General features: G+C 34.0%; 1 protein-coding gene and 1 long non-coding RNA gene across 2 annotated transcripts in view; one reads left to right on the top strand and one right to left on the bottom strand.

Annotated features, from left to right (window-relative positions):
- The window catches only part of LOC136041504 (exocyst complex component 6-like), a 93711-nt gene extending 91161 nt beyond the window's left edge, over positions 1–2550 (bottom strand). The window contains 1 exon segment of the mRNA XM_065726212.1: positions 2418–2550. Coding sequence (XP_065582284.1) covers positions 2418–2494 — 77 coding nt within the window. The 5' untranslated portion in view covers positions 2495–2550.
- Positions 1–12230, top strand: part of LOC136041511 (uncharacterized) — a 183028-nt gene that overhangs the window by 89432 nt on the left and 81366 nt on the right. The window lies entirely within an intron of this gene.

Here is a 12230-nt window from a genome sequence, read left to right as displayed (position 1 = left end):
CATTGTTCTATTTAAACTACAATTATGTTTTGGGAGTTGTTCTTGCAGAATTGGGACTAAATTCAAACTTAAGCATAAAGAAAGAGGGGGCAATCCCCTTCATATATGTAATATCTTTTGTTCATTTTAATGTTGCTTATTAGGCATACTTTCAGACATTTATTTCAAATTTCAATGGATCAGTATACAACTATGACAATGTGACTAGTGTTGATGAAGTTGGTTCCAAGCATGTTTGCAACAGCTATAGTAGGATCTGCTATATGAAGGTTATTGAAGCTTTGAACTGCCTGTCCACATATGAAACCTCAGTAGGTACTTTAGGAAAAATTACTTTTCAATTTATCAGCATTTGTAAGAATCTTCCAGGAGAGTACAATGTAGAGGCTGTGGGGGAGAGCAACTGTGTTGAGCAACATTACAAGATAACAGCAATTAAAACAAAGCTTAGAAGAGACTATGAAACCATGTGAAGTTAATATACAATGCCATATGCCTTTTGTTAGGAGGTGACAAGTGTGAGAAATTGTCTTTTGAGTGAGAATACTGATATAAACAATTTGATCAGAAAGGCAGATCTTTGAATTCCTAAGACCAATTTCATCAAGAAGTTTGCCTTCCTAGTTAAAAAGCACTATGTTGGACTTTTCAGCATTAAAAGCAAGACCAGATTTTAAGTATTCTGTTTGTAGTTTGTGGAAAGTTTCAGAAATTTTATTCAAAGTTTGGCTGATTTTAAAAATGTCATAAGTGACTAAGTAGATATTGAGACCAGAAAGAACACAAGACATCTCACACAGGTCCTGAGCTTCAATGACAAAATTATTGAAATAACAAGATGAAGCAATGGCACCTTGTCTCACTCCTATATTAACGGCTACAGTTCTATCCAGTGGCCTTACCATTTCATCTTGCTTAAGAAGGATTTAAGTTGGACTCAGAGCTTAATATTCTTATCCCTTTGAGATCTGATGATAGCCTGATTTGCTCCTCTTTTAGTCATCCCTTTAAAGCATAAGGGGGTGCATCAGGGGGGAAAGGTGCATTTGACTTTACCCGGCAACATTGTGCCTCTATACTATTGACTGCTGTTAGGTTTCAGAGGTAGGCAGAGGAATAATTTGCTTTGGGGCAGAGGGGGCAACTGCCCTCTCCAGGCCTAAGTTTCTCCCCTAGACCTCAATTTACTCCCCTGTAGCTAAAATTTATCTTCTGCAAAGAATTTTGTCAAAACTGAGATAGCCTAAACCTGCATAATTCAAGTATCAAGAGAAACAAATAACTATCTGCAATAAAAAAGAATTACTATCCTTGGCATCATTTTAATAGCATTGAAGAGCTAAAAAAAAATATTACCACATGGTAGAAAAAGAAAGTGGCAAAATTTTATGACAAGGTTATAGGCTACACAAACTGGAATCATAGCCTACTAGGCTACAATATATACCTGAAAAATTCCAGGAACAAATCCAAAAATAATGTAAGGATTTAAATTTTTAAAGTCCTGGATTTTACTGTTTTAGGGTAAATATTTGACTATTAGAAGCACATACAGAGGGGGGGGGAGTTTATTGGTATGCCTAATAGGATGATACAAATATGTATTTTCAAATATGGTAAAATTCTAGTTCATTGACTTCTTGCTATCTCAGAAAGGGTTTAGGTTAGGAAAATGAAACTCTCAGGGATGAATCTACAGACTAAAGTATGTCCCAGGAAGGTATTTTGAAGCAACTACCTCTACTCCTTCTCTCTCTAGAGGGACCTGACCTTTGATGATGTTTAAAAATATATGTGCTATAAAAGTGAAACCTTGCAAAATAGATCTTCTGCTTAATTGAAGTAAAACAAAATTGTTTTCAGATTCATAACTTTGCTCAATTCCATTTTATCAGGTTTTAAAGATATGCAAATACATTTCCTAAATTTTTAAAAAGAAAACATTGATATGGCTCAAAATTCTACTCAAATAACAGGCATTGCATTTTCAGAACTAAAGGCAGAGAAAAGGCAACTGGTAACTGAAAAATAACATAAATGTTCTTTTGTCAAAATTTCAATAGGTATAGGCTAGACCTGTCATGTAGGCAGATTTCAGGGCCCTCTAGAGGGAAAAGGAGTGGAGGTGGGTACTTTAAAATACCTTCCCGGGACATACTTTAGCCTGTAGACCCATTTTCCTAACCTAAACCCTTTCCAAGATAGCAAGAAGTCAATTAACTAGAACTTTACCTCAAATATTTTTAGAATTTTATGGAGTTTCCTTCTGGAAAGTGGGAATGCATCAATAATACCAAAAATCTCTGTCATAAGAAAATGACATAGCCCAGCAAAAAAAAGGGACAGACTAAATTCACATGTCTATCAAATTCATGGAACTGCAATCTTAAAAGAATACGATGAGAATTTTTGTTTACCTAAATGTTGAGCTCCAATTCTCCTCAACTGACTCAAGCTCATTTATCAGGGCATCAATATTTCCATAGCTTCCCATGATTTTAAGTTTTGAAATGGTTTGCTTTAGATTACAGGCAGTGTTGCAACATTGTCAATGCAGAAAAACGGCCTGGAGTTTTCAAAACAAGCCCGAACAAGCCCCAAAAAATGTTACCGAAATAATCCACTTTTGAAATTTAACTTTATATTGAGAGTGTCTTAAAGTTTGTTTCAAGGAGAATGCTACATCTGGATGCAACATTAATGTTGAATTTTCAATCAAAAGTTATTCTCCTGGTTTTTCTTTAAACTTCAGGAAGAGTCGTAATTTTGTTGATCTCCCCTCAACACTCACAGGGAAAAAGGATAAACCTACCCGGCAGACGGGAATACTTGACAGTTTTTGCTGTTTTTATGTTTGAAATATAAAATAATTACCTTAAGCTGTGTGACAGCTTAATATTTTAACTCATGGTTTTTCTGACGCTAAACCTTTGCATTGAAAAACTTATGGTGCGAAAGCAAAACTGTTGACTTGGAAACGAATTCATTCATAGAATTCTCAAACTCGAGACTTTTGAAATTGAAGAACATGTGTTCAGACTGAGGATCAAAGTTGGACGATTTAATTTTGACTGCTGCCATTTTAGATGAAAGCTAGATAAAAAAGACAAAGGGGCCATTTCCCAGCCGAGCCCTCGAGGCAGAAGCTAATATGTTATTATTCCTTATAGTTTTAGCTTTCACTCCAAATTTACACCTTTCAACGGAGTTTAGCTTCTCCATACCCTTCCGAAAGCTATAGCCCTATATAAATATAGCCACTTCCCATTCCCTACTGCCCTAATGAGCGATATTTTTTTTTATTTGTCCTTGAATATTATATTTTCTTTATCTTTATCTCTTTAGAAACCTATTTTGAAGCAAGATTATAATCTAAAAATTACCTTAAGCTACGTGGCAGCTAAATATTTTGAACTTTTATGGTTATTTAAGACGTTAAGACTTTTCACTGAAAACCTTTCTTTTTTTCCTTTTCCCCTAGTTTTAATGGACGCGGTTCTCAGCTAATCTTTAGTGTATAGACATCGTAATACAACAAGAAAAATTTCACGAGTAACTGAAAACGCAATGAGATCTCTTCAATAAGCAAAATAATTATAGTGAGCAAAACAGAATTGTGACCAAAATATCACAAATAGAAATACACAGGCTTGCAATTACATCTTTACATCTTTACTAATTACATTTTTGGATAGAGTGGTAATATGCATTAAAGAAAATAATTGAAGCTTGAAATTCTGTAACACAAAGTAAAAAAAAAAAACTTCAAGAGAATCAATGTAATGATTGAAAAGCTCTCATACTTTTGGTACATTTTCTTAATACTTCAAGCAAGAAAAATTTAAAATAATTTCTGAGAAATGAGATATAATGTACAGCTTTTGACAAAAAAAGTGATACAACAACTGAAATATCAATAATTGAACAAACACAAGGAGCTTTTGATTTGAAAAAGCTAACTGCAAGCTAGAAATTCAGCGTCATAACCTTAAGAAAAATATGCACATCAAAAAGCTGATTATTTTGTAATACAGCATTTTGGTTTTTAGATGCAGCTTATCAATCGATTTCTTTTACCAATCAGGCTCACACCCGAAGATTCCTGGTTTTGGCTCTACTGAAAGAGCTTATTTTTACATGAATTCCACTGAATCTGAAGAATTCCGACATTTGTTTTTCTCTTTTAAAGAAACCGATTGTTTCTTATTCAACTCTTATTCGTACCTTGAGGTGCAAATTGAAAAAATTCCTATTAAAATATTTTATTTTAACATTATAACATTATTTGTATCTTATTTTAACATTATTTGCTAGAATAATCAGGAAAACGTAGAATATTAAGCTTTTTCGTTGGATTTTCAACATTTTTTTTTTCGGAAAGACAGCAAAGTGTAAAATATAAAATTCTTTCACTGGAATTTCAAAAACTGGGTAATGGGAAGTCAACAGAACATGGAATATTAAACTCTTTTGCTGGACTTTAAACTTTTGTTGTTGGAAAGTCAACAAATCGTTGAAGATCACACTTATTTGATCCACTTTAAAGCTTTGCTGAAAATTCAACAAGAACTTTATTTTTGTTTAAGCATTTGAAATTTCAACGCATTCCCTTCTTGGAAATCCAATTATTTTTTTTTGAAGTGTATATCTACACCTCAGGAAGTTAGAAAAGAACACCAGAATAAAAACAGCATCAGAAGAAAAGAAAACGAATAAGGAGCCAGTTCTGCGATTCTATAGTAATACCAGCATGTCATCAAGATCATTATTGAAATTCACATCTGGTGATTGTAATGCAACCCCCAAGCCTATAGATTTCATTGTCGAACTGCAATACTTTTTTAGTAGGCTCAAACTACGAACAGCAAATACCACACACTGACAACCACAGCCGAAAGACTACTATTGAGTTTAGCATATGCAACAACATTCGATTCCGAAGTTTGTTCTTCACAATATCCATCATAGAAAATGATCTCCCAACTACAGCATTGCTTATTGGAAGGCTGAGGAGGGTCAACGCCCACCTCGTTAAGTCACGAAATGGAGTGACACCAACTGGATCAAGATGGTGCTGGACTTTGAACCAGATTTCACAAGAGTCACTCGGAATTTCTCCGCCACGGGCTGATGCCCAGTCAACTACCAAGAGTCATCTCCACAGACTCTCCAACTTGCTAATATTCAGCCCTGGAATAATATCCAAAGGCAAATCATTAAATCGAGGACACAACTGTAACAAACAAATGGTGGGAGAAAGCACAGTTTCAGCAGAGAATCAAGAGCTGGGGGCAAGCGATTTAAAACGGCTCTAGCAGCTGCCTTTATAAATTTGAGGCAACGAAACTTTACTTCTTCCTTTTGATAACTGGTCAGGTTAGATCTTTCAAGCTCCAAAAGGAACTCGTATCCGTAGTCAACCTTGGCTGTAGGAAGGTAATAAATTTCTAAGTCCATATTCACTCTTAATGACACTCTCAGAAGTGTGCAATATTCTCCGCAGAAGACTTAATTCAAACTCTTTTAGCTCTTCAAATAAACAAAAGTAATCTGCGTTAGTGTGTTGGAGTTAGTGCGTACAGGAAGGGTGTGCGAAAGCACAGGATGGTTGGCCCCCAACCCCCCATTGCACTTCCTGGCTGAAGGGCCATGAAACGGAGATCAGCACCGCCGGTTTGGACCTTAAGGGTCTAATGCCGTCTTATTTACTTTTTTTTACTTACTTACTTTTTAGTGTGTTGGAAAAGGAGGTTAAATCTCTGGAATTTGGCCAATAATCAACAGTTTGGAAGAAGACTAAACTGACTTTTCGCGCAAGCTTTGGATAAGCATCGACGTAAGGGTAAAGATGCCCTACAGACTCAGCTTGAGGAAAGCCTCATATTTTCAGGTATCGACTTCGAATAAAAAGCTATGAGATTGTAACATCCAGTTTGTGATATATTTTTTTTCTTTTACTTCTATAGTTTGAGCTGGCAAACTACAGAAACAGGCTACTAGTTTTACATGTAATGAGGCCCTGAATATGTAATGAGGCTTGAGGCTATGTGGATCTTTTCGGCCTTCTGGTAACTATCTGCCTCCTTACACTCTATCTCCTTGTACATATACTATAAAAGCATCAAAACGGAGGATTGAAATTGAAATATAATTTCATGAATCCTGTATTAACTCAGAAGAACGCTAATAGAGAATCAGCCTACAGAGGATAAGCACTGAATTTTTGTATTTTAATTCTCTACGGCGCTTGTTCAGTGTATTGAAGGTTTGCAAATATAGAAATATTTACAATAAAAATAACCTGGAACCTTGTAATGCAAGTTGACATAAAATACTGACGAAAAATTGTGACAAACTAAATCATAGATGACAAGAAGCAGATTCAAAATGACTTAAGGCAAAATTAGAACTGCAAGGTATTCTTATCATATTATGTAACATGTTAAGTGTTCCATGCTTGGGGGTTATGAAGTCCATCTTCATCTGTTTCAAACGCAATTTCAAGAAAAAAGTATTTGGAAACTTTTATCCATGTTTTGTAGATGAAACGTTTCTATTCAATTGTTGTAACTAGTAATCTGCCGTAATAAATAGTTCTTTGTGATTCACTTTACTTATTTTCTTCTTCTTCTTTAGCGAATCGTAGGGTATAGTTAAACTTTTCCTTAAATCCGTTCGCTTTCTTTCCTCGAAAGTTCTGTAAAAGAATGAACTTGAAAAAAAAATCCTTAAAACAAAATAATAAATATTGTTCTTTGGACTAAAAAAAGTACAAAAGAAGCCAAATTAAAAAACAATAAGCCCAGTTTCCTGCCCCAAGCTCGCGAAAAAAACGCCCGCCCCTGCCCAGAGAAATTTTAAGCCATTGGGGCTTGAAACAAGCCAATCTGGCAACAACAGGGCCCGGGGCAGGGTTTTCACTCTCAAATCTCGAGTTTCGGGGACAAGTCTTCAAGATTCAGGGATTTTTCGGGGGCAAGTTCAAAATGGAATTTTGTGGCAAAAATTTTGGAGCCAAAATTGGTTATAGCTTCGTTTTCAGTCTCAAGTAGGGCTTGGATCCGCGTAGTAAATCGAGTTTTTAATAGAGTAGATTTTAGAGCCAGAGTACGGGATTGGAACCCATAGCTAAAAATGATTATTGCTGATTTTGCAGACAAAACCTCAAAACTGTTTTCGATTTAAAAAAAAAGAAGGCTTAATTACACTCTGAAACTTTGTTGCTTCGGTTTTATTTTATCTTTGCTGTTTTATTCTCTTAGCCCAGAATAGAGACTTTTATGTGATTTATTTTCAGAAAGACGACAATAATAAAATATAGAAAGGTAATAATCGTATACTGAGCAATAAAATTGTCCAAACTAATGAATATTCTTTTACAAGCAAACATGAACCTACACCAGGAATTAAAAAAAAATCACCTGAAAGCAAGGAACAGCATTAAAGATTAAAACGAAAAGAAACAATAACATAATAAGGGGATTGCCCCTTCTAAACACCCAACTATTCACGCTGAAGTTTTTTGGTACTTAAGCTTTTCATTGTTCTATTCAAACTACAATTATGTTTCGGGAGTTGTTCTTGCAGAATCAGGACTAAGTTCAAACTTAAGCGTAAAGAAAGAGGGGGGATCCCATTCATATATGTAATATCCAATCTTCGTGGTCACTTTAAAAGGGCACTAGAACTTTCAATTTACATTGAATGAACCCCTTTCCCAATATTAAAAGACTATTGGTTCGATGCAGTCACCCCTGGGGAAAAAAGAAAGCAGACAAAAATACAAAAAAAAACATAGGCATCCGTGAGTTTTCTACTGGCAAAAAATATAAATTCTACATTTTTTGCAGATTGGAGATTAAAACATATACAGTAATGCTTTAGGATATTCTGAATCTGATGGTGTGATCAAACAGTTCGTGGTAACGAACTGTAGTAAGGAGCGACCCGGCTCAATAGTAACCAAAACTCTAAAAAACGGACTTTTGATACCAATAGCTACATCAAAAGAATCGAGTTTTAATGCTGAATTTAAATATATATGTTTTATCAAGTTTAGTCTTACCCATCAAAAGTAACGAGCCTGAGAAAATTTGCCTTATTTTAGAAAATAGGGAGAAAGAACCCCTAAAAGTCATAGATTCATAAAAGTCATAACAGTCAAAAATCACATCATCAGATTCAGCGTATCAGAGAACCCGGTTGTAGAAATTTCAAGCTCCTATCTACAAGAATGTGGAATTTTGTATTTTTTGCCAGAAGGCAGATCATGGATGCGTGTTTATTTTTTTATTTTTTTTTTCTTTTTTGTCAGGGGTGATCGTATCGACCCAGTGGTCCTAGAATCTTGCGATAGGGCTCATTCTAGCGGAAATGAAAAGTTCTAGTGTCCTTTTTAAGTGACCAAAAAAACTGGAGGGCACCTAGGCCCCCCAAGCTAATTATTTTACCGAAGTCACCGGATCAGAATTCTGAGATTGCCATTTTATTCAGCGTAGTCGAAAAACCTTATAACTATGTCTTTGGGGATGAGTTACTCCCCCAGAGTCCCCGTGGGAGGGGCTACAAGTTACAAAATTTGATCAGTGCTTACATATAGTAATGCTTATTGGGAAGTGTCCATACGTTTTTAGGGGGATGTTTTGGTTGGGGGGAGGTGAGAAGAGGGGGATATGTTGGGGGAACTTTCCTTGGAGGAATTTGTCATGGGGGAAGAAAATTTCCATGAAGGGAGCGCAGGATTTTCTAGCATTATTAAAAAAAAAAACAATGAAAAAATAAATATGAAAAAGTTTTTTCAACTGAAAGTAAGGAACAGCATTAAAACTTAAAACGAACAGAAATTATTACGCATATGATGGGCTCATCTCTTCCTAATATCTCCCTCTTTACGCTAAAGTATTTTTAGTAATTTCAACTATTTATTTTACGGCATTTGTGATTCAGGGGTCACTCTTAAGAAATTGGGACAAAATTTAAGCTTTAGTGTAAAGAGCGAGGTACTGATGAGGGGGTGAATCCCCTCATATACAAAATAAAAACATGAGAATACAGAAGTTCGTTAAGTAAGCTAATTTGTAAGTTACGTATATCTTTTACTAATAAAAACATTCGTACAAAATTAAAAGTTCTTGTTGCCTTTTTAAGTAACCAAAAAATCGGAGTGCAATTAGGCCTCCTCCCCCGCTCCTTTTTTCAAAAAATCATTCGATCAAAACTATGAGAAAGCCATTTAGCCAAAAAAATAAATATGCAAATTTCGTTTTAACTATTCACCTGCGGAGAACCAAAATCAAAACATGCATTGATTCAAAAACATTCAAAAATTAGATAAGAAAATCAAGTTTTTTTTAACGGAAAGTAAGGAGTGACATTAAAACTTCAAATGAACAGAAATTACTTCGTATATGAAAGTGTTGCTTCCTCATCAACGCCCCGCTCTTTACGCTAGAGTTTTTACTGTTTTAAAAAGTAGAGCTAAGAGAAAGAATCAAACTTTAGCGTAAAGAGCGGGGCGTTGATGAGGAAGCAGTTCCTTTCATATACAAAGTAATTTCTGTTCATTTTAAGTTTTATCGTCGCCCCTTGTTTTCCGTTAAAAAAATATGTTTTTTAATTTAATTTTCATTAACATCCCTTGCTCTTAGGGGGTGATCCCTGCCTTTTCAAAAATTAGGCAAATTTTTTCAGGCTTGTAGCTTTTTATGGGTAGCACTAAACTTAAGGAATCTTATATATTTGGAATCAGCATAATAAGCCAATTATTTTTAAGATGTCTATTGATATCAAAATTTCGGTTTTTAAGGTTTCGGTGAATATTGAGCTGCGTCACTCCTTGCTCACATTTCGTTACCTTCGCAGGAATTGCTGCACATAATCTCTTGTATTTTTTATAATGTCAATATTTAAAAAGAAAATGAAACATTTTTACTTTCGTCTGAAGGTTGGAATGCAATAAGTTCAAAAAGATGCAACGTGACCACTATCATGTACAATGCTGAGAAACTCCACGTGTCTATTCTGTCCTTAAAGGAAATTAACTGCATCTAATTTTGTATTTTATGGCGTGAACATTTAAAACAAAGATAGAACGTTTTCTCCTTTTATCATAAGGTTCAAAGTATTTCTATTACATGTCTCGCCATACTTTTAAGAAATTACAACTCTGGCAGAATCAGAAAGAAAAACTAAACAGGGATCGCATAATGTGGGCAGGAATTTACGGTGTGCAGGAACTAACCAGTGATTAATCCTCTACTATTCAAAAGTAGAAGAGAAATCATACGAAAAATAGGCATCAACGACTTCTTTGCTTGAGTCAATTAAAAAAAAAGGTATTTGTGTATTATTCAGAACACACTCAAAAAGTGAAGTTAAGTTCTTTCGTGAAACAAACAACGATGCAGGTACATTTTAATTAGGTAAACCTAACCTAACCTAAATGTTCCTTCTCGTAAGAGTATAAAGTAACGTTATGTCCATCGACACACTGTTTTGCTGTGGGCGGCAACCCCGTATCCTGGAAAAATATAATTGCCTCTTTTTCAGTCTTTGGCAAATCCCTAATCTTCATTTCAAAATCCATGTTCAGATAATATCTTCTGTCACTATGCGTAGCAAACTAAATTGAGTTTTGTCTTTGAAATTGTGAAACAGGTTTTTCTCACAAAATGTACCAGCATCGTAGTTTGTTTCACAAAAGAACCTAACTTCACTTATTTATCGTGTTTTGAATAATACACAAGTACGAAAAAAATAATAATAATAAGGCCCTAGGGTCTGATAGTATGGTAAATAAGTTTTTTTTTAAATGGTGGTTATGAAGGTAGAGGTAAGTTACTGAAGAGCATGAGCATGAGCATGATTTTGAAAAAGGGAAAGTACATAGCAATTTTAGGAAAGCTCTAATTAAACCCCTCCATAAGAAAGGTGATAAGAGTGAGTGTAGTAATTATAGAGGCATTAACCGGGTTTTTGAAGGTAACAAATTACTTAGTATGATGCTACTTGCTGCAAAAAAAGTTTTAAGAGATGAGCAGTGTGGTTTTAGGAGGGGTAGAGGATATGTCGACCAAATTTCCACTCTTAGATTAATAATTGATACGTGCATGAATTATGAAACTCCTTTAATCCTCAGTTTTATAGATTATGAGCAAGCGTTTGATTTACTCGATAGGAGATCTTTAGCGAAGGTCCTATCCTTGTATTATATACCAGATAAGGACACTAAAGTAATTTGTACTATGTATGAGAATAACGCTGCTGCGGTTAAGGTAGGAAATAAGGTTAGTTTGTGATCTCGTATTAAACCAGGAGTTAATCAGGGTTGCACTCTATCGAATTTATATGAGTCAATTGGATGTACTGTGTCCCAAGGAGCACGGCAAAGCCAATAGGAGAACGCGGAATCAAATGGAGAAGTAAAACTAGGGAAGCTGGACTCCAGCGCCTTGGTACTGCAGTGAGCTAGTAGTAGTGGAAGTGGTAACTAAAAAAGTATATTTTTTTTAAACTGAAAGCATATAGTAATAATTAATATTTCAGACTAACCTAAATTGTTCGCTTAACAGCCCCGAAGAGAACATGACTCTTTACATCAACAGGCTTTTGCAGACCAATGCTTTCAGAAAAAGAGCTCAATTAGCGTATTTGCTTTTCGAAGTAGATTATAATTATCCAAAATGAGTTTCTGCAATATGCAATTCTGCACTATGTCAGAGTGGTCGCCCCTTCAGTCCTTATGCTTAATTATATATATATATATATATATATATATATATATATATATATATATATATATATATATATATATATATATATATATATATATATATATATATATATATATATATATATATATATGTATATATATATATGTATATATTATATATATATATATATATATATATATATATAATATATATATATATATATATATATATATATATATATATATATATATATATATATATATATATATATATATATATATATATATATATACATATATATATATATATATATATATATATATATATATATATATATATATTATATATATATATATATATATATATATATATATATATATATATATATATATATATATATATATATATATAATATATATATATATATGTCAAGATTGTGGCCTCTATTAGGTTTTCCATTGTTTTTTTTTTTTTTACGGCAAGTCGCGTGCCATTGCAAAGCTTTGGTGGGTTGATATT

Source organism: Artemia franciscana, chromosome 2 (genome assembly GCF_032884065.1).
Source record: "Artemia franciscana chromosome 2, ASM3288406v1, whole genome shotgun sequence".
Taxonomy (NCBI): Eukaryota; Metazoa; Arthropoda; class Branchiopoda; order Anostraca; family Artemiidae; genus Artemia; species Artemia franciscana.
The sequence above is the reverse complement of the archived record's forward strand: the minus strand, read 5'-3'. Positions and strand labels throughout refer to the sequence as shown.